The 24,310-nt window shown below is 28.3% G+C and overlaps 1 protein-coding gene and 1 pseudogene across 5 annotated transcripts; both read right to left on the reverse strand.

The window, feature by feature from the left end:
* Positions 1 to 344: 344 nt before the first annotated feature.
* Positions 345 to 6,278, reverse strand: LOC114176714 (type I inositol polyphosphate 5-phosphatase 8-like). 5 transcript variants are annotated; one of them, XR_014994920.1, is made up of 12 exons: positions 6,091 to 6,278; positions 5,106 to 5,162; positions 4,932 to 5,013; positions 4,765 to 4,839; positions 4,551 to 4,629; positions 4,350 to 4,454; positions 2,863 to 3,172; positions 2,466 to 2,662; positions 2,264 to 2,372; positions 2,042 to 2,190; positions 1,570 to 1,927; positions 345 to 796 (listed from the first exon to the last, which is right to left on the reverse strand). XR_014994920.1 is itself a non-coding variant. In XM_028061845.2 (11 exons), exons 2-11 carry the CDS (start codon positions 5,133 to 5,135, stop codon positions 1,654 to 1,656), a joined length of 1,410 nt encoding a protein of 469 aa, XP_027917646.2. In that variant the 5' UTR covers positions 5,136 to 5,162; positions 6,091 to 6,277; the 3' UTR covers positions 1,258 to 1,653. The 5 variants fall into 5 exon arrangements, 4 of the variants coding, with proteins under 4 accessions (XP_027917646.2, XP_085529139.1, XP_027917654.2 ...); XM_028061845.2 differs by lacking the exon at positions 345 to 796 and having other exon boundaries at positions 1,258 to 1,927; positions 6,091 to 6,277; XM_085673013.1 differs by lacking the exons at positions 345 to 796; positions 6,091 to 6,278 and adding an exon at positions 5,871 to 5,968 and having other exon boundaries at positions 1,258 to 1,927.
* Positions 6,279 to 21,010: 14,732 nt separating this feature from the next.
* LOC114166950 (zinc finger protein ZAT11 pseudogene) lies at positions 21,011 to 21,805 on the reverse strand (annotated as a pseudogene).
* Between the last annotated feature and the right edge of the window lie 2,505 nt (positions 21,806 to 24,310).

Raw genomic sequence — 24,310 nt, forward strand, 5'->3', positions numbered from 1 at the left:
TAAAACAGAGTTTGGTGAAAATCATTTTTCTACATAAGGAGGTTCAAAAAACCAAGTCAGATAGAAGATAGACCTCTCAAATTCGACTTAATCAATTTAATTAGAATCTTTAACATTATATTAAACTTTGCTTATATCTATGAAAGGAAACTTTGCCTAACACAACTAATTTATAGCTATTCAAATATGTTAGTTAATGAATTAAAACAAGTAAATAGCTCTCTAAATCTATTACAGTAAATCTTATAGTGAAGTTATTGAAAATCAATAAAGAAGAAATAAAACAGAGGTTTAGTTAATCTCATTGACAAGTCCATCGTGTCAGGACTAAAAAATGCACTATGAACAAGACCATTGTGTTAAAATAAATTACCCTAACATAATTAGCTATACATATGTTTCATGGTTCCTTTTTATTCTCAACAAGGATGATTTGTCCACAATTGAGGAAATATTTACACACCAGCGTTGTAGTTGATAATCAATGAGGAAAAGTGTCTACAACCCAAACTATTTACTCGTATCAACACTAATAGAGGAAACTTGTGCTTGAAGATTTGAAGTGCTTGTTGAAGCAGCAACTGGGTCAAATAACTGTTCAATAAAATGACTACAACTAAAAGCATGAACAGTTTTACCAAGAAGTATTGGCTCAGGACATTCCTCTCAAGATATGTTATGAAACCTTCACTGCCTGTAACCTATTGGAAAAATAGATGCACCAGAGAGTTTTCCATAAAAGCAAGGTCTCGTCCTTCAAAAATCCAGGATTCTTTTGTAGCCAAAATGCCTGATTCTGGAAAGACCAACACGACAAAAAGTTTCAAAAAGGTGAAAAGAATTAGACTGTTGGTTCAAAGAAGAGGAGAGGAGGGATTCTTACGTGTGCTTTAGATAGAATAAACTATGACTAGCAAGTATAGCAACACCATTAGTAAAGTGAAAAATTCATTTGGTGATTTAAGTTTATAGAAGTAACAAAAAGTATTTTCATTATTTTTAAACTCCCAAAATAATTACATTTGCTTTTCAATATTTTGTTATCATATCTTTACTCTTTATTAGTTTTTTCATTTGAATATTTTCTTTTCATGAAGTGTAGACTTTATTTTCTTGGATATAACCGGTTCCTGTAAATAGTCATTACGAACAAAATTAATATTTGATTCAAATAATTAAAGAATATTCACGAGAGAAAACAACAACAATAATAAAATAAAAACACCTTTAAAAAATGTAAAATAACCTTTCCAGTGCTTAGTGACAAACATCATCAATGCTTATTCTATACGAATAATACAAGTTGAACATTGTATTAACAAATATCGATACAATAATAATAAGTATTGCTATGATTACAATTTAAAATTTACAACTATTATCAATCAACATTTTCTTCTTCAAAATTTTCTGAGTTATTCATAGTATACTGACAGCTATCCTAGTCGCTTGAGAAGTCGAGGTGTTTGGCCATAGTTCCAACACAAACCTCTTAACTAGTCCCCACAAAAAACATTAGGGGTTGTTAGGGTACACAAAAATGAATACCCAAAAGACATGAATATATACCTAAGTGCACCATCTTGAGCCGCGTTTGCACTTGAAGGTGGTATCGATCCGAAAACTACCTCTGCCTAGTGTCTTCTTACGGATTTAAAACCTGGGAACTGTGTCGATGCAACTTTGAGCTCTCGTTAGCAGGAAGAGTTGTTCTTCTGCTTGGACTTTAGCAGCACAAGAAGTTGATGACAACGCAGTACTTGTCAAGGGTTTTAATGTACAGGACCTGGGAACTCGATTCTTGCTCGTCAAGTCCACTTCAACAGAGAATAGTGAATAAACTGGCCTGTGATCTGAGAACTTGGACTCTCCCCGAACATACCACATCTGATTCAGCCTTTCTCCTTTCCAAAGAATTCGATCGCACCTGATTTCACATCCCGCACAACCAATTTTGTCTCCGTTAAAAGAACTAGCAATACAATAGTAATCATATAATTAATGTTACATTTCAAAGGACTGTAGAATTCCCAAATCTTACCAAGCAGGAGTTCGTCGTTTTTCCCTGGATTTGGAGGATTGTGCGACATAGTGATCAGAATTGGTCAAGTATTTGTAAGTAGGAGCAAAGTATATGTCCCCTTCATTCCAACCTTTGAATACTCGACCAGCCCTCTGCTCTATCCTTAGCTGCCAACAAAATATACAGTGTTAGCAAAGAGATTTTAAGTAATAAACTAAAACACCAGAAATCATAGCAAACCTGATCCTTCTCTAGTAATGCCTGCCAATTATTCTTCTTTAGTAGTTCATGTGTATCCTCATAGCCAGCAGCTAGTCGATAATTCAAGTCGCCGAGCCAAATAATATTACTATACACATTCCAAGAAAATTCAAATGATGATCAGAACAGATTAAAAGAAACTAAAACAAAAAAGTAAAAATTGGATAAGTAAAGGACTCACTCGTGTTCCAGAATACTCTCAGGAGACAGAGAATGAGGAGGAGATTTAAAGGAGTGAGAAAATTTGGTTTTCTTCAAGATTTCCGAGACGTCCAAGTTTCTTCGCAATTCGTCACCAAATTTCTCCCCAGAAGCCAAGTGGGTGCAAACGAAGCAGAACGTGGTGTTGTACAATGTCATGCTAATCGATGTTGAACCCTGTTAACAAGCAGAACAAGTAAATAAAAATTGCACACTCTACTTGTCCACAACTTTTATGTCACATCCCAATCAGAACAAAAAACAAACGTCTAGTGTCCACCACTATCTTACTATAGTAGAGCCATTTTTGAGTGATGAAAAAAATTACGAGAATTGCATGTCATGAGAACGTAATTAGAAACTCGAATTTCAGTCACCTTATTTCCAAGATAACCCATGATGCCTCTGCCAACACAGGACACTTTCAAATTGGAAACATGGTTGCAAAGATCCGCTCGAACCCACACGCACAAGAAAATACCAACCATTTGCTTGCTTGCTGCTAAGCAATAGCGTCGTGGAGTCTTAGGAAACTTTTCCTTATGGTCGTCGTCACGGTTGTTCTCATCGTCGTCGTAGTTGTTGATGTTCAAGGCTTCATGGATAAGGCCCACCCACTTCGCTGCTGGGCCACTGTCCTCCGGCCCAAGCACGTTGCCCGCATTTAGCGGTACGATTTCTTGGAACCTAACAACATTCACGCCAATAAATCAAATGAAGACAACTCCACAAAAATGCTAGTCAAAATTAGTACTACGCCCACTTTCCTTCTTATCTATCTGTCTTTCCAAGTTAATTTTGCACCAACTAACAAATACACAATAATCCTTATTATTGAATTTTCTATTTTATTCATTTATCTTTTCATTTAACATAATAAGTTATTAAAATATTAGAAAATACATGACATTATAATTAATAAAAATAATAATTACTGTATTGAACTTTATAAATAATAAATAAAGATATTAGTTCTACGACAAATTCGACACTGTTGAAGTCTGAAGGTTAAGTATTACTAATACTACTGAGGGAGTAAAACTGATAGCATGAGGTACTGTAGAATATTAAAATATAAAATGTGTAAAGTCTGGTAGGGTTCCAGAATAAGCTAAGGTCAACTTTTGATGCTGTAACCGTTCTGAGATTTCTCATTCAACAATGTTTTCGATAGAAAAGAACAATTAGAAGTAATCACGGTTTTGTGAAGTTGCAAAATTATTGTATATCCAATTTCAATGTATAATTCTGAATTTTAAATATATATATATATATATATATATATATACATATATATATATATATATATATATATATATATACACATACACACACTATAACACTATAGTCCATTCTTTTGATTTTATACTCTGACGGTTTGGTCTTCTTCTATTTGTCACAAACATTTGATGATTTAAGAATTTTAAAGTCTCATTAATAGTGTTTTAAAATATGCAATTATTTAGCAGCAAACATCAAGCAACAAGTTATTAAATAAAGATATTGCAGTTCAAATACGATACAAAGTAATACCTATATTTTTAATAAATAATTTGCAACATGTGGCTGTTAACATTAAATATATGTTAGTATAAAGAATTAAGTGATAATGACTTATAAATAATATAATTAAGATAAACTTTTAGTTTAAATAAAGAGATTTTGATGAATAATACTCAATGAAATAATTTAAAATAAAAAATGATTCGAATTTATGTTAGGAAATGAATTAAAAATGACAATAAATATGTATTTATATATGGTTGGTAGAGAGGAAATAAGTTGGTCAGAAAAAAAAATGTTGAAAAAGAAAAGAAAATAAGAATTATTTGATTAGAAAGAAAAGAAAGAGATATTAGCATACCCAATAACATAGATGTGAGGCTCGGAAGGAGACGTGAGCCAATTCCTCAAACTCAAACCTTCCTTGGGTGATTTCCCTCCCACATTCCACGTTCCCACGAACATCCTATAAATTCCACAATCATTTTTTCACAATTCAATAATTTATTTACTAAAATAACTACACACATTATTTGAACGAAGGGTTTGATGCAAGTATTACCTAAGATTCATAGCCCCAGTGCCACTCCCAGGACTTGATTGCTTCCCAAGCACCAAACCTTTCATCCCACTCTTCCCCTCTTTCAAAACAAATCCACCAATTATAAGTAACAACTACTATTAAACCTAATTAATCAAATTCACGTTAGGCTTAAACTCATCATCATGATTCAAAATCAACACACGACTTATACGTGTGACTGTTCGTAAATTACCTGAGAAATCATCATCCAGTACGGTGACGTAACGATCTTCGTCAGAGCAACTCTTTCTTCTTTCCATTCCAGTTGCTGCGTCCACGCATACAAGAAAACAAACTCAAAGTCAAGTTTCAACACCAAAAGCGAAAACCGATTACAACAATTGAAGAATCGCGTTTCACCTGTTGCATCGTAGTCTGACTGAAACTTCTCAGCACTGTTCTTCGTATTGAGCCACTTCCTCACGGCTAATTTGGGCCAAGACTGCATCCCCAAAATTAGAATTAAAATAAATAACCGTTTCCGCGATCAACGAGAGAAGATGAAAATGAAAAGGAAAAAGAAAGAAAATGAACCTTGGATAACTTCTTCGACTCTGTCCTCATTGCTCCTCCACCTTCGATGACTTAAAACTGAGACAAATTAGAAAGCAATTAAATGACCAAACGATAAAGGAAACATAGGTGGCGGCAACGTTTAAGATCTAGATCATCCAAATCCTAGAGGGAATGTTTTATAATTCCATTTGGGGGATTTTTTACTAATTACGGGATGTCATACATGGAAAACAAAAATAAACAAAATTATGTGGATCCAGATATTTATTTACTTATCCAAGAAAATTATGTCAGTGTTTAAAAATCTTAAACAAGCGGTTTTCAACTGCAATATAAAAGAACTAGTTGCAGGGGAAACAGAGACAGCTTTTGAGCCAAACACAAGAATAAAAAACCATATAACCTACATGAAAAATAGACAAAAGGTTGGGTTCTTTGAGTTACGCAAAGTTTTGCACTTTACAGAAAATAGTGAAGATATGAACTATTAAAGAACCGTAAAAAGGTTTGGGTTTTGGTACTTTTTCCTTCCTCTCTATGCTTGGTCATAATTAGAAGCAAGTTTGTGATCTCGATGAACGTCCATTGAAAAAGTGTAGCTTTTCTGACTTCCTCTTGTCGTAAAGAAAAACTCTTGGAAGCATAATTTGATCATTAATTGACTTGATGAAATACAAACCGAAAGAAAAAGTGAAATCTGAAAGTCTTTTGAGAACGGTGACGAAGAATAAGATGCAGAGAATAAAGAACTAAGTTACAAGCATGGTATTAGTTACCAATTACCATGTGGAACAAAATGCAAACAAAAGGTTGAGTTCGAAAGGTTACTGAAAAGTGAGTCAACGACATTGATAAAAGAGACCGTGCTTCACAATTTTGAAAAGAAAAAGAGATGAAAAAAGAGCAAAGAATGTAGTGATAGTAGTTACTAGTGATGCTAACAAGAAAGGACAACGTAAACCGATGAAGCTACCCTATAAACCAGGGTTGGAAGATGACTTACAAGAATGGACCAAGGTTTGAGTTTAACAGTGGTGATTTGAGCCTTTATTTTTGGTTTATGATGTAATGAGAGAGGGTAAGAAGAGAAAGAATAACTCGGAGTCAGAAGGTCCTATTAACTTTGCTTGGTTCGGTGGATTGAGAAAGAATGCAGAGAAAGCTTGGGTTGGTATTCCCCGGAAAACCAAAGATTTATGCGGCTATCAAAATTTATACATGTACGGAGATTTAAGATTCCAGAGGAAAGAACGAGTGGGTAATTCTTTTTTATGATTTTTGAAATAGTAATTATTAAAATATTATATGTATTATATATATTCAGGCTGCTTTTAAAATGGTATGATTAAAAAAAAAACCTAAAAAAATTACAAGTATTATTGTGATTGGTTTTCATTGGTCTTACAGATTTAGAAATGTGGAAAGAGTAGTTTTTTGAAAGAAGAATCTTTTCGAAATCTGAACTGAATAGAAGAGAGATTTCAGAGATCAGAAGATGAATATATAAAAATGTTAAAACTCTTAATTAATGATTGATTTTGCAGTCGTGGGTGTTGTGGCCTTTACGCATTTGCAAGAGCAAAGAAATGTGGCTGTAGTGGTTAAAGTAACTGAACCACTCTAATCATAACCGTACACCTATCAGCTTTGTACGGTACTGCATCCAACGGCCAGGGGAGACTTTGTACTTGGTAAGGTCCTTTCTGTCTCTTATTATCCTCGTAATCACAATTAATTACACACAATAATACAATTCTCCTGGTAATGACATAATGATTATATATATCATAACTTTTTTATATATTACCTAAATTTAAGGATGAATGAATGTAATATAATTATATATAAACAATAATTAATATTAAAAAAATGGTTTCATTAAAACTTGTGGAAATACTATCCACTTTTTATGATATTTAAAAATAGTAAACGTAACTAAAAAATATATAATTATTATTATAATGAGAAATAATTACTAAAATGTAAAATGTAAAATAATAATAAAAAATTTATACATTATTTTTAACTTTTCATCACTCATTATGATACTCTTTTAAGTTACAAAAACTGAGTAGTTAGCTGACAAATAAGAATATGAAATATAAAAAATAAAAAATAAAATAAAATACATTAAAAAACATTTACGAAAACTAATTCTTATTTTAAATTTTTATAGATATTTTTTTCATAAATATATTACTTTGAACAAGAAAGAGAAAAGAATTAATTTAAGAAAATATTAAAGAGAATAAAACATAGTATTTATTAGAAGATGAAAAGATCAATTATTTTGACATAGAGAAAATATATTTAATATATATATATATATATATATATATATATATATATATATATATATATTATCACTTGATTATCAAACTTGAATCATAAAGAATTGAATTGGAATATATTTTAATGAATATCTGTATTTTCAAAACTGAATTAAATATCTACAACTTTATACATGAAATGAAAAATTACATTAAATTTTTCTACTGATTTAGGTTGGAATAAAAACATTAGTTTTGTCATTGTTTCTTTTTTATTCTTCCATTAACACGTGGTGGATGTTTATTACAATTGAATTCTAAAATTTATTGTTTCACATGGTACTTTGTAAAAAAATTCCAATAAGCGAAACATAGGATGATTTGTTTGGTAGAGAACTAACTCAGTTAGCTTTGTTAAAGGAGAATTAATTTTAAAAGATGTTAAATTTCACAGCATAATTTTCAACTTTTTTAAGTGCTCAATTCCTAATTTAAAAACTTATGTTATGTGATATAAATATATTTTAATAAGACTTTCTACAAAAGAGATTTTTTAAAATTGAAGAGACACGTGGTGTGGGGTTTTGGCTTACAATGGTACCAACCAACTACCCTAACATGTGCCCTACGTTGTATCCTTCTTGGTATACCAAAGGATTAATGTCCTGTTTGGTTAGGGTGTTTTATTACTAGAGTCCTGTACCTGTTGTTCAATTGTGTATGTGTCACCACTCCCTTCTTTTGTTTTCAATTTTGAATGCCAAACAGATCCATAGAGAAGGAAAAGACAAAAATGTAATAAAGTGAGAAATGGCAAATTAAAAATAATAATGAAGTGTTTTTAATACACAGGAACATATATGGTTGTTATAGTGATGAGTCAGAGGTAGTTAAGTGTGTTTATTAAGATTTGGATTGAGCACGTGTTAGGTTGATTTTGCTTGTTGGGAAGGTGAAAGATTAGCTGAGGCTATATCACCTCAGATTGAAGGCTAAGTGCCCTAATCATGCGCCCCATTTATTGAACAAGTAAAGATGAGTTTGAGAATGAAAGAAATATTTGATAGGGTTGAATGAAGTGTCATCTTCAAGCTTTAGTACGTGGTACGTGTGTCAAGCTCTTAGCAGATACCAAGATTCTGAATCATGCCTGCCTGTAACCTACTATATCAATGTGCCAAGTAATTAGCGTGGTTAATTCTTCAGATTTTGAGTTTGTTTTATACTCTGTTGTCAAAGTTATTATTCGTTTTGAATTATGAAGTTTCGTTACAATTTTATCTTTAAAAGACTTTTCAGAAGGTGAAAAAAAGAATGAGTTTTTAAATTATACTTGATTTCGACTCTTAAGAAATATGAAACTATTAAATATACCGGAACAATTTTGTAAATCCTTTTAACCTAATTGAACCTTAAAAAATGGATTTGTATGATAAAAATTGTACATACTTATATATTATAAATTTATCTTATCTCATATTTAAGTAATTTAATTAATATTGTGGAAACCAACATCACGACGAATTAAAAAAATTAAATATTTGAAAAAAAAAATTATGAAATTTTCACTATAATTTATTCTGAAAAACTATAGAAAATCATAAATACACCAAATAACAAATCTCATTTGATTTGATACCATCTTAACCTAATTTAGTCTTACAAAAATAATTTATATGATAAAATTTAAACTCATTTATATATATATATATATATATATATATATATATATATATATATATTGTAAATCTATTTTATCTGGTCTTTTAAGTAATTATGTCGATTTTCCTATCTTTGTTTGATTTCTAAGAAGTCTAAACGTGACGATAGAATTTAACAACCATTGAATCTAAATATGTTTATCTATTAAAAAGCAAACCTTTTTTATGGTGACTTTCAGGTGTATTTTAATTTGAATGAGCAAATGAAACTCTTTTAGTTCAAAAACTTAGTACGACAAATTTGTTCACATTCGTGGATAAACTAGACTCTTTCAACGTAAGCTCACAGTTAATACAGTATTCGTGGATAAATTTCGCGAAGAATGAAATAAAAAAATGACGGTGAGCTTCGTGAGCAAAGTAGATGTGATCACGATGAATGCGTAATTCATCGATTCACAATTATGTATTAACTCACGGATTAACAAGCAACGTGGTACAAAAAAAAATATTTAACTTAATTAATCAAACAAGCTATAGTTTCATGGCGAGGACACGTAAACTAATTAGTCGTATTTTTATTGGGAACTTTGTTGACATACGCACGAAGAATTTAAACTTTTTGACCAAAAAGATCAATAGAAAATTGTTAGATTGCAATATCTTGGCCGGTTCAATGTAGATAGGGTTTGTTATATTTCTTATGCTATGAAGATAGTAACAGAATAGGCAAAAATAGTATATTAAGGTACATTTTAGGATTTGAAATCTAACCTGATGTTAATCCTCATTAATTAATTAGTTGTCTAAGAATTAGGATACATGCCACACAAATGAGTTGTCTCTTATAGAGCAAGAAGCTGAGTTTCATGTGTTGTGCGTAAGGGACTTGCTTTTACAGCTATCACTAACTTTTGGATTAAGTGTTGACGTTTTAATTTCTTTTCTTTTTTTGGATATTACTTGCAAATTTTCATTGGATTAATTGAGTTCTTATTTGTTAATGTTGTAGAAAACCCTATTAAGTAGATAGAGAGTTTTCATATTTGTTATTTCACAGATGGTTGAGTCATCACTTAATGTCCATAGAAAGGTCTTTGATGACTATAAGGTTGTTATTCTCTATATTAATTAGTTTTGTGACACGTTGTAAAGAAACCCTAATTACTACACAGATACTTCTGCCTTTCCTTTTCTTAATATACTTCAAGATCATTCTGGTACCAAAGTTTTTATGACATCCAATGTTGTGGACATAAGTTTCGAACATTGTAAGACAGAAATATATCCTACGAGATTTAGAATGTTATTTCTAATTATTTGGTCCAAAATATTTGGATATTCAGCCTGTAGTACTTGAATTTCAACATATTTAAAAAGCATCTTTAAGATATTAAGAGTAAATTATATTTTTAAAGATTGTCGAACAATTTAAATATAATATGATAATCGATTATCTTTATAAAAATTTAATTTTAAATAAAATATATATATTTTGCATAACTAAATGTTATGGATTCAAAAATACTTAAAAATACACTATAGGGAGTATTCATTCAATTCTTTTTCATCATTCTATTACTATCATACACAATTAATATCTTTTAAACTTTTATGGATGTTAGAATTAGAAAACATTATACAGATATATCTTCTCTCGATTTGTCTTAGAAACTTAGAATTCTTTTACTACGAGATAATAATCCAGTTCTTGAGAGTCTCATCTTCCACACATGAGACACACCATCCAGATATAATAAAACATTATTATTTTCGACTACGATTAATTAGGGAAAAGTGAAATTAATGTTAATAATAAGTGTAAAAGAGAGAATATATAATAATAGACTAATATAGCTTATTCGTGGATTTTTTTTTTCAAAAAAATGCTTAAATGATAAGAAAATGAAAAGGAAAATTAAATTTTAATATTTTTAATAAGTTTATATTATTGTGTATACGTAAAAGTCATTTTCTTAAGAGGAATTCAAATTACTTGATTTTTTTTAGAGCAAATGGGTTGGAACCATGAGCCAACCTGACTCACCATGGATTCGGATCAGGTTGGGTTGAAATTTTCTTACAAATTTCAGTTCAAATTAACTTTTGACCCGACCTACTAAGAACCCAGCTCACTCAGGTTGAACATGTTGTAAGCAAGGTGGGGCCACCAACCCGCAAATAAAGAGTCACACAAGTATTTTTTTATTATGTTGGACTTTGCATTTGGATCATGTTGTTTTGTTTTTTTTTAACACATTGGTAATTTGAATTTTTGTGATTTTGGTTTGTATTTCGAGTTTAACATCCTTTTTGATTGTCTTATTTGGATTGTATTGAATTTTATTTAGATTTTAATCAAAATTATAATTTACTTTTTTTTTACTGAAGAAAAAAATTATATATTTTTTAATTAAGTGAGTCAACCCGTTTAACCTATAACCCGTGATGGACCAGATTCGATTCAAATTTTTTTGACTTGTTAATAAATAAGCCGAATTGGATTGACTCACTAAATAATCAACCCGTAGTGAATTAAGACAAACATACCGAATTACCGATTTTTACGAGTCTAATTTTTTTTTTCCACCAAAAACTTATCCAAAGATTTACGTAATGGATTAAATATGTTTTTGGTCCTAGTGAAATTTGGAATTAGTCCATCTTTAAAACTTTCAACCAATTTAGTCATTCATTTTTAAAATACGTGAATTTAGTCCTTTTAACAAAATTTGGTCAAGGGTTAAGTTTATCAGTCGTTTCAAGCGTATTTCATGATGGTATTTGAATTGTTTATACCATTTGACACATTTTCGCTTTAATGTCAACTCAAATATTATCATAAAATGCATTTAAAATTTTAAATAAACTTAACAAAATTTGGCAAAATTTGGTAACAAGGATTAAATCCACGCATTTCTAAAGATGATAAACTAAATTAGTATAAATTTTCGAAGAGCAACTATTTTCAAAATTCATTAAACATGAGGGACTGCAGTTTTTTTGTTATAAAAGTACTTATTTTATTCTCAATAATTAATTATGGTCCAAAGTTTATTAATTCTATCAAAACTATTTATAAAATAAATGTTTTAAAAATAGATACAATTAGGACTTTTTTATATAATATTTTCTTTTATTTTTATCTTCCTCTCAAAGTCACAGTTTAATTTGTATCTCATATCACCCTCCACAAAGTGTCTTAAACAGATTTGTTATTTTCACCTTTAAAATTAAACCATTTTTTGAAAATAAAATGAAAGTCAATACTATTGTAATTTTGGCTGTATGTGATGCACAGTGACGGAACTATTGAATGACACAGGGGAGCTATGGCTCCCCCAATTTTTTTTTTGGAATTTATTATATATAATATATATATATATATATATATATATATATATATATATATTTAAATTATATTTATATATTATTTATATTATGGAAATTATAATAAAAGTAAAATAAAAAATTTAATGGAGATATTGATTTATAAAAGAGATTATCATGAAAGTGTGTGAGGAGAAATAAATACAAAGAGATAGATTGGAAAACAAAAGTTAGGAAACACATAGATTGAGATTGAAGTATACATTCTGATCTCTCACAATGTTAGTATCTTATTATGATTTATGTATGTTAGATTTATGATTCTTTTAGTATGTTTCTTCAAATTAAGTTTATCCCAAATTAGTATAAACCTAATTATGATTTTAGGGATTCTTTTATGAAATTGGTATGAACCCTAATTATACTTTTTCTCAAATTATTATAATGCTTAATTATGAAATTTAGGGATTTTGTGTTTTCCGCTTACTATGGTATTTTTTTTTTTAAGTTTTGAATTTATACTTATTTAATTAAAGTGGTATGACTATTGTTATGTTTTGCATTGTGGTAATTGTGATTTGTGAATATAAATTTTATCTTTTTCTAAATAGGTGATATGTGATAAATTTATATTAGAAAGATTATGATAAAGAGTAAAAAGTTTGATTATTTTTTTAAAGAAGAAGGTTTGTGATAAAGATGAAAAAAATGCATATACGTTTAACTTTTCATGAGAACCAAGAATTCAACACAAAGAAAAACAAAAATCTCTAAAATTCCTAGAGTTATATATAATGAATTTAAAAATGTATTAGAACGTGATGCAGGAAAAGCATCGTCAAATTTGACAATACCCACTAAATTAAATTGATGAGGTACGAAGAACTTATCTAAAATGATATTCATGGTTTGGTATCATGATATAATAACGAATAATAGTCATATTTTTTTGAATTCTAGTATTATGTGTGCTTTGTTTTAAGAAGAGGAAATGAAGAGAAAAAATGAAATTTTTTTTTTCTAACTAAAAAAATTATATATAACAAATCTAATTTGACACCCCTAAATATTTTGTCCAAGTTCTGCCACCGTTGATGCACTCGTCATTATTACTTAACGTCCACTACAATATATATGTTCAATGGAAAAGTCAACGACTTCAATTCATTACAAATACAACACCTATACCTTAATTAGCATATAGAAACAAGGAAAAGTGACAATCACAAAGCTGTGCAACACTTTTAATTGCAGACTTGTAGCAGTATTCAGGAAAATCGAAATCTAGGTTTGTCATTTACTGATTTTTATAACATGCTTTAACATGATTCTATATATATATGAATTGAAGTTTGAGATCACAGTGATCCATTTCGACTCGTTCATCACAGTAGCAAATGGATTTTCATAATGAAGGAAATAACAATGAACACATGGAATTAATTTGCTAATGGGGACTGCACAACATTTATCCTCTTTATTTTCATGCGACCACTAGTACTATAGTCGCAACCATGTGAAGCAAATGTAAAGAAAAATTCGTCAGCAATGACGATAGTGTATAATTGTTTGCTACCAACTCTTTTTCTTTTCTCTTAATCAAACAAGTCTTTTTGATTAATGCAGATAATCTCACTCAATCAACACCTAAGTACAATAATTGCATAATTTGCTTTTAATACACTAATATTATAGTTGATAAAAATCCTAATTATACTGTTTTACAACCTAAATTCTACTCTTAAACAGTTAACAGTTAAAACGGACAATAAAAAAACGTGATTTACATGGACACGGTTAACTGTGCTTTCGGTGATTCATATGTTGATAAATCTTCATCACTGTTCATTCGATGATATTCATGAAACATTATGTTCATAAATCACAGGACTTGTCATTTAGGAACAAAAACCTGGAGTGCAGTGCCACTTGCAGGATGATTTATTGTTTGAATGTTGGGCATGTTTCACAACAGTGACAAGACCGTTGAAAGGAAATCGACCAACCCATTAATTTGGAACGTTAGTAAGCATGCAAAGTTTTGATAGTAACACATATTCTTAATGGAGTTGTAGAAGTTGACTATAGGGGAATTTTGACTTTCCTCGAATCATCAAGTGGTCTACATGACGTGAATATGAGGGGCTGAAATAGCTTATATATGTTTATTTTTCTCACAAGATTTGGATATCACTGCTCCTGATATCAACCACAATTAATGTTTTTCTTAATGTTATTAACAATAATGAAAGGTTTGGATGAGAACTCAAGGATTCAAATATTCACGCACAGAAAGAGATGTGTGAATTTCTAGCTACATGCATTCCGCAAAAGATTCCGGGCTTATTGAACCATTAACAATATTCAAATTAAATAATAGACAATAATTGTTCAACGTTGTTTAATAACTTTCACAACTCGTGTATATGTTCCTTAACTCATTAAATAAATGATATTTTGTTCATTGTTAGGGTAACTTTCCTTTTTTTTTCAAAGGAGAATTCAAGCTATCATATATAACTTGTTGGATACTTTATATGATTAAAGGTTGAATATTTTATATGATTAAAGATAAAAATTAGTTCATACTATATAAGTAGACAAACTAATTTTATCTTGTTAAACTTATTTTTGTGAGATTTAATTAGATTTAAATTTTAGTACCTATCAAAGTTATTGAAAATCGATTTTGAGTTAAGATTTAAATTTATTATATCACTTATTATCATACTCTCTTCCATTATCGTATTCAATTATCAATAATGATTGTAATTGTTAGTCGAATTGAACTTACAGCTTCTCATATATTAATTTCCAACCTTATCTCTCGGTTAACCTTATAATTCAATGTTATGAAAAATATTAATGCGTCCAACCAGAAATTAGTGACTGGAACAGTGGTAGACTATTAAGTTTGCAACAGAATCCATAAATCCAGGGTGTGCCAAAGTTGTATTAAATTCCAACTTGAAATAATTTTTATTTTAGAGATTGATGATTTCGTAACTGACTTCAGTACTTGTGTCTGATTCTAGTTATCTAATGAAGAGGTTGCCGGCTTTGGCTACAACTAATCATAAACTATGGGAAGAGTTGAAAAATATGAATTCATTAATAGCAGGGTCAATTTTCATCAGAAAATAATAATCATATTCTATCACATTCTTTCACTTCATTAACTTCTATTCAACAAATCATCAATGGTCTAGATTTTCCAGCACTTTGGCTGTATAAACACAAATAAGTGAAAAATAACATCACATACATTTTGCTTTTCAATTCAAATCCATGGTTGAAATGAATAACGTGATTTATATTCAAAGTGTCGGTAAAGAAAGGTTAATTTATTATACGATCAATGCTGTCTTAAGGAATATTGGATTACATACAATGCACCATTCATTTTTTGTTCTAGTCCATTTAAAGAAATATTTATGTTGTGTAACTATTATTAGCTAAGTAGGTCAACGTATGATGGGTTAATTCAAATGATGATTTTTATTATGATAGTTTTGTTTCTTGTTGTTGGTTTATTTTTCTATTACTCATTTATTAACTTGGTCAAAATGAAAGCATGAATCTTCTCTAATTATATCTTGAGTAAATTTGCATCGAATCTTTTTTTTCTGAAAAGATTATCTATTATGTCGGCAAAAATAATCAATTATATCGATTATTAAACTCAAAATTCTCTTTAAAAGAAAACGCTCCTATTCATTGCATGTGTTTTATAGTTTGTGAAAAAGAAAGTACGATTATTTTCTGAAAGATATATTCATCGTCATACATTAGATTTTGTATGAGAAAAAAAGTACTCAAGATCTGTAATATATATATAAAATCAGGTGGCATCATCTCTTTTCGTTTTTCTCGTAAATAGATTATCTTTGTACAATTCATTGTTTTTGCCACCTTTGTAAATTTTCTTGTAAATTTGGTATCCATTAATTGTTATATTGAATTTCTTCTATTACCAATAGGAATGGTAAAACGGGTCAGTCCAGTCCATTTTGGTCCACCTCACGTTTTGACCCGTAAAGTGCAGGCTGGGTTGACCCGTCCTGTAGTTTAATATCAGGTTCACTTTTTTGGTTCCTCCCGTCTCGCAGGCTGACCCGCATTTGTGATGAGCCAAACATTTTTTCTTTGTTGAATAAAATAAATTTTTTTTTTTTCATAATAATTGATATTCATTTTTTATCAAAATAATTCCAATGAGTTTACCTAATCAAAGACAAGAAAAATAATAACGAAAATTACAACTAAAGTATAATAGGAACATGTCACCTTACTAGACATGTACCTAAAAATGCATAAAAAGATATTCCATATTCAAGAACTAAAATCATTATCTTATATATAATGATTATACATAAACATAAAAATAAAAAGAACTTAAAAAAACAATATGATGAATGATGTGAAAACCAAAAAAATGACTAACATATAATTTTGTAAGCGGATTAGCGGATCAGTTCGTCCCGTCTCGCCTTTAGTTCGTGCGAACTGCGGGCCTATGCGAACGGGCCATTACAGGTCAGTGGGTTCAACATCCCAATTTGTCCCGCATTTTTTTTGTGCAGACCTGTGAGCCGGTTCGCCTGGCCCATCCCGAATTGCCATCCCTAATTTTCAATAATTTTAAATAAAAATTTTCTTTTAATTTTTAAAGAACATTTTTTTATCAATTCATTGCCGGATGATTTTAGTAATTATTTGTTTTATGTATGGATATATTCATTTACAAAATTCAATAGACTCGAATACAAATCTTCATTTTTTTAAGTAGAAATTATAAACTAATATAATATAATATAATATGTGATATATTATAATTTTATCTTATATATATATTATATAATTCAAGTATATATATATATATATATATATATATATATATATTTATTTATATATATAGAAATATTTTATATTATAATTATATGAAATGTACACAATCAATTATATATTTATGACTAATTTTTATGAAGTTTTAAATTTTTAATAAATTTAGAGTTCTTAATAAATAAATTTTTGTGGTCAGTATTATTAAATTTAATATTTTAATTGAGTTCTCACGGTTAACTAATTAGGGGTGATGTAAAAGTTAAGTGATTGGGTGATTATTATCTTATCATATGACTTGACCTTATTCAATTATCGTCACACCTCATTTTATTATTTTAAAATTTTATAATTGTATAATTTTATAATTTTGTAATTTTAATATTTTAATTTAAAATTATATAATTATAAAATTATGATTTCATGAAATATAAAATTATAATATATTTTCAATTTTTATTTAAATCATAAAATCATTATTTTATAATTATAAAAATTTGAATTAAAATAATAAAAATATAAAAGTATAAAATATAAAATCATAAAATAAATTATAAAATAAAAAATAAAAAAATAATATGGGATGACAACTAAACAAGATAACATAGGTAACATGACAAAGCATTACCCATGTCAGCATCTTAACATGCACTTCACTCCATTAACAAATAAAGCTAATATTAACAGAGAAAAATGAAGAGTGGAAAACTCAATTAAAAAAAATTATTAAATATTTAATAAATCACCTAAATTTATCATAAACTCAATTAAAAAAATTTAAATTTATCATATACTTACAACATAATAAAACCTATTTTCTATTACACCATCCAAACTAATTGACACAAATATTAGAAACTCTTTTAAATCGGTGCTTCCATAAAGAGTTGTTGAAGTTTTGGTTTACTTAAATGAGGTCAAAAAACAGTGGGCATCAACTACATTGGAACTAACATGAAGCAATGTCTTCTCCAACAACGTCTTTTTTAAAGAGGTCCAACATGCTTATTCAGAATAAAACAAGATGCATTAAATGAATGAGGTTATATTGAAGATAGTGTTGTATTGAACATGACAAATAATTGTAAAAATATCTTAAAAATTTTCTTACAAAACAGTATTATTCTTTTATCTTTTACTTCTTTTATTTGATTTTTTTTTTCATTTATTTAAGAAATATATTTAATATTTTCTATTTTAAGAAAAAGAAATATATATAGTTTGTAATTATTTGGATTATTTGGAAGAATAAAAACTATAATTGTCATTATAATAATGAAATTAGAGATGTGATGTGATAAAGGTAGAAAAAAAGGATGAAGGTAGATTCTCATCTATATTATGCTGGTTTAATGATCTTATATTATGTCTTTCCACTAGTTAAGAAGCAAGTTATTGAAGACATTGAAAGAGATTGCATAAGCTTTTTTTATAGGTAAAAAAGGCCTAGTGTATATGGGCTTGTAAGCCCAATGTTTCACCAGGAGAGAAGAGAGAGAGAGAAAGAGTAGAGAAAAATTGATAAAATGCAAAAATTGAAAAAGTTCACAGATTAATTAGAATTCTCTCAAATATTATCAGTAATTTTCTTGTATCTCTAGAATCAGTAGAAACAAAATATTGTTTTCACTCTCTCCGACTACTTTTTTTATTGTCATATCTGATAATTTTAATTTTACCAATTTAGCTTTATCTCTTTCTTTAATTATTCTAACAACATAAATGTTAATGTTATGTTCCAGCTAAGAAGCTAATCCACCTTGAGTGCATTCAGATCAAAATTACATGTAACTGGTAGAAACTGTTGCTATAGCACTGTTCCCATGTAAGCTTAGCAGCCACCAACAGACAAAATAAAACATAAAAGGAAATTCAAGTAATTCGACAATGATTTTTTTATAAGAAAAATATTCTTTTACACCAAAAGCACAACTTACTTGAAAATCAGAATTATCGTAAAAAATGAACTTTTATATTTGTAAAAAAGTAATAAAAAATAGGTTTAATTATGTTTTTTGAGAACTTTATAAGGAGTCTTAATAAATCTTTATAATAAATCTTTATGAGAAATCTTTATGATTTATTGAGTACTGAGTACTTAATAAATTTATTTTTTTTCAATAAATTTAAAATTTTTAATTGAATCATGATTGATTTTTCTTTTGTTAATTAATGATGTAATGACTAACATAATTATTATTTTGTCATTTTATTTTATTTTGTCCTCACATGTAATTTTATTATTTTATAACTTTATATATTTCATAAATTATAATTTTATAATTTATCATTTTATTATTACATCATCATATCACTAAATCGTCATACCGTCATATCATCATATCGTGATATTTTCGTATCATCATTAATGGTGGATTTTTTTGGGGGCAGAGAGGGGCCCTGACCCCCCAAAATTTAGAAATTTTTTTTGAGTTATATATATATATATATATAATATAAAAATATATTTAAAATTTTTAAAATTTTTTAAATTGTAGGTAATATATATTAGAAATTAATAAAAAAAAAATTATTTCTTTTATTTAATCATAATCTTTAATGTAAATACGTAATAAAATAAAATTAAATATAATAAAAAATAAAAATATTTAAGTTTAATTTATCTTTTGGTCCTTGTTTTAATTTAAAAATAGACACTAGGATTAAGTCAATTACACCAACAAAGTAAATTATTCATATAAAGAGTTTCAATTTTAATGAAGATCATTGATCTGTTTCAAGGGATTTAACGAAATTTATTGTAAAAGATCGAATTACATTAGTTTTTCAAAAATCGAGACCAAATTGAGATTAAAAAAAAAATTGGAGGACCAACTTAACATTGTTAAACGAAAGCATGAATCAAAGGAGTAATTAAACCAAATATTTATTAACATAATCTTATATGTCTTCTTTTTGTTTTTAAAGAAAAAAAAAGTTAGACATAAATTCATTATGTTTCTCATTTATCATCTTCCTTACCCGTCTCTTGTCTTACTTGATAATGAAAACATTATTTTTTTTATTTCATAAGTTTTTTGTGTATTCATTTTTTTTTATGAATATAGAAAAAAATAATAATGAATATATTTTTTCTTTTAATAATTATGTGTCTTAATTTTTTATTAGATTATGATCAATTATTTTTTAGTATTATTTAAAAAATAGGTATATTGATAAAGAATGAAAGAATAAATTAATTGTTTAAGAGTGATGAAAAGGAAATTATTGACTAAAACAAGATGATTCTACCTCTTCAAATATTATATTTTGAAGTATTATACTAATGATTACATATTCGATTAGAGAAGTCATTTTTGAAGCATTATACTAATGATCGAATCTAATGATCTCAAAATTATATTACTTTAGTCCCTCCAACACTTTTGGCCCAGATCCACCTCTTATCGTCGTAATATAATAATAGGATTAAAAGATTTACTATCACAGTATGAACATCAATTCTTGATAGTACGTAAGTTTGTTATTCCTCTATTTTATAAGCGTTTTTCTTTTGTTGAACTCATCTTACAACTACTGATTATGTTTTTGCCCTCATTTTCTAGGAACATCGATTCTCAAATGTGGTTAAGCTTTTTTTAACCAATTTTGAACTTGCCCCACAATTGTTTAGGTTTTCACCCCCTTCTCAAGAACCTTGACCATCAACATTAAGCAATATTTGATTGCTATTTTTACAGTTTTTTTTTATCATTTCCGTAATTTTTTAAGTGTTTTTCTTTCACGAACTTGCCTTACAAATATTTGTCTTTCTTTCTCGCCTTTTTGACAAAATAAATGAAACAAAAATGTGGATAAATTCAACAAAATTACTGTTGCAGCTTTGTTTCATCTAATATTACAAATCACGTTAAAAAAATTTGAAAGAATGCATTACACGAATCCAAAAAATAACAAAAATAAAAATATGCTAACTTGTACAAATTCTGAAAAGAAGAAAACTAAATACAATGATTGCAAAAGAAAAAAGAAGAGTAAAGAATCAGACTAGGGCAGCAGCATTGAGTGGCATTTTTCCAAACAATAACTTGAAGTCATTCTCCAACGGTGTTAGGTTCAAGTCCATGCACATACCCCTACTGCTATTTGATCTTTTCAAAACTGCTACTTCTGCAACAACATGTTTATTTGAAGAAAAATCTTCATTAATGGAAGAAGCTCTATGCCTTCTCATGTGCCCTCCAAGTGCTTGTCCCAATGAGAATTCTTGTCCACAAATGCTACACTCGTGCGTTTTGGGTTTCTTAATTCCCAAACTCAGAGCTATAGCGTGTGCTTTGAGTTCATCTCCCTCAAGTTTCGACCTTTTGTGGCTAGCCCTATGCCCACCCAATGCCTGAAAAGATGAGAACTTTCGGTTGCATGTCTTGCACTCAAATTCCACACCCTCAACATCTTTTCTTTCTAACTTCTTTTGTTGGGGGCATGACAGAAGCATTAGACAATTAGCCAAATCTATGCTTGAAAATCCCTCCATTTCTCTCTGTCTCTTCATATTGATGAGAGTGTGTGAAAGAAAAAAAAAAAGACCTTAGACTAATATGATGTGATCGGTGAGAAGATGAAAGAATATGAAAAAAGTTTTTTGTTGTGGGATTGGTGAGTAAAACATGGACATGGAGGTTTATATTTATAAAGCTCTTCCACACACACAAAAAAAAAAAAAAAAAAGTCAAGGAATTTGACTGATTTAAATAAACTAATTACGAGGGCTTTCTTATATTAGTAGCAATCAGTGGTTGAAATTTAAGAAAAAGTGTGTACTTTAATAGTAACAGATCTAAGACTAGGTGGCGACTGGTCGTACTTTGAAGAGAAAATGACACAAATGCCCTTTTATTTTGAAATATTTCGTTGCGACATTGGCATAAGGGTTTGTCTCTTTTGGGTATTTCCCAAAGAATGTGTGCTCATGAATCGAAAACCGCGTGTTGAGAGGTCGTGGATAGTGAGCTAGCTACCCTACAACAAGAACTGCAACTTTGTCCGTTGATTATTCTTTGAAACTCCTGAAATTTAATATAAAATATAAGAGGATAGGAACACCACGTTTTTATTACTACATTTATAACTCACAAGTCAAATTCATTAACCAAAAAGTACAATCAATAATATATATATATATATATATATATATATATATATATATATATATATATATATATATAATATGAATAATTTGGTTAAATGTGTTTTTGATTCCTTAATTTTCAGTGAATTTTAAAATTAGTCTATTTTAAAGTTTTAGACCAATTTAGTCATCTTTCAAAATATGTGGATTTAGTCATTTTAATCAAATTTTGCTAAATTTATTTGACATTTCAAGCGTGTTTCATAATAATATTTGACTAACATTAAAGCAAAAATGTGTCAAATAGTATAAATAACTCAAATACAATTTTGAAATACATACGAAACATTAAATAAATCTAACAAAATTTTTGATTAAAATGACTAGATTCACGTATTTCGAAAGATGAATGACTAAATTGATTCAAAATTTTGAAATGAACTAATTTCAAAATTTACTAAAAGTTAAGGAATAAAAACATATTTAACCTGAATAATTTTATGGGTACTATTAGTTTGATATGGAATAAATTTTTATACCCATTTTATATTTATTATTTTATTTTGTTAATAAATATAAAAGTTGATTTTTTTTAATAACAAAAATAATTTTAAAAAATGAGTTGTCAAAGTATATCTAATGTAAAAAAATATTTTCTTAATCTGATTTTGATTGTGTAAAGGTTGAAGATGGACTGCGTGCGTTGACATACACTGATTTGGTGTGCCACACACAAAAAAAAATGGGAATTTAAGAGAATGAATGGGGTAAGTTGCTTTTCCACGTGTATATTGCTTTGTCATGCTGCTATCACAATGTGGTAACACACTCATGAAAAAGAAAACAACGTTGAATTTAAAGAAAGCAACGAGATACATATATTTTTATTTTTTTGAAAATAAATATTAACAGGATAGTATTGACCATATGTTTCACTGCTTTTTTAATAAGGTGGTCAAACATTCAAAAAGCATAAACCACAATTTGTTGAACTTATACGACTCACCAATCTAATTCTAGAAAATATCCTGTACTTGATTATTTCATATGTCGTATACAATGGCGTAAAATTAATAATATTTGACAGAATAAAAATGAAAAAAAAATACAAACTTGAAATATATTATCCAATGAAAAGAAATCATTTTCCAAAGACTTTAAGTTGAGGTCCAAACACATCCTTGAAACATTTGCAAAATATGATGTTTGACCAAATTAACATTTCTCGTGCATAACTAATTTTTTCTTGTAATGAAAGTTAGAATCTGAATTGAATTTTTATATTTTGTTTTTCTAGTTGGATTCGGATAAAAAAGAAGAGAGGAAAAAAAGGTAAAAACAAAAATAATATTTACAATTTTTCATTAATACAAATGCGACTTAAAAGTCTGAAACTCGAGGACTTCGTTTCTTTGACTATTTTTTGTACTGAACCGGCTTTTGACTTTTTGAAAAGACAACTATGCCCATACTGCTCAAGTAATTGCTGACGTCAATTTCGACGACGCGGACATTTTCACTTCAAACAAACAAACGTGATTTGATATTTTGAAACTGAGAACAGATTAGAGTATCAACTACAACAAAATAATCAAATAAAAATTTTAATTTTATTATAAGTAGAATTCATGAATCTAAAGTCTTAAGTTTAAAATCCTCATAAAACAGATGCTTTTTTTTTCCTTTTTGGTTGCATAAATAAACACCTCATTAGCTATTTTATTTTAATTAATGATATAATTTTTTAAAATTATTTTTTAATTATATCGATGAAGGTGTGAATCATTTAATGATTATATTTATAATCATGATTTATAGGTTAAATTAAACTCGTTTAATTTAAAGGTTTTTAAAAATGATTGATACGTGATGTTTTTCTCATATTCAAAAGATATTTAATATTTTTATTAAGTAGTAAATTTAATAATGAAAGTCTAAATTGTTCCATTGACGACATAATTTCAGGGAATTCTTGTGAAAAGAAATAATAATGATTTTAATATTGGAAACAATGGCATCTGAAAGCAT

The sequence above is a fragment of the Vigna unguiculata genome, chromosome 1 (assembly GCF_037176805.1).
Source record: "Vigna unguiculata cultivar grain cowpea cultivar isolate G323 ecotype 2 chromosome 1, ASM3717680v1, whole genome shotgun sequence".
NCBI lineage: Eukaryota > Viridiplantae > Streptophyta > Magnoliopsida > Fabales > Fabaceae > Vigna > Vigna unguiculata.

Bases quoted from the DNA above. Each gene is read 5' to 3' on its own strand.
- LOC114176714 (XM_028061845.2), bottom strand. From the start codon at position 5,135: ATGAGGACAGAGTCGAAGAAGTTATCCAAG. The intron at 2,373-2,465 runs GTGAGTCCTTTA...GAATGTGTATAG, and splicing joins GAGAGTATTCTGGAACACGA to TAATATTATTTGGCTCGGCG. The intron at 1,928-2,041 runs GTAAGATTTGGG...ATGTGAAATCAG, and splicing joins AAACGACGAACTCCTGCTTG to GTGCGATCGAATTCTTTGGA.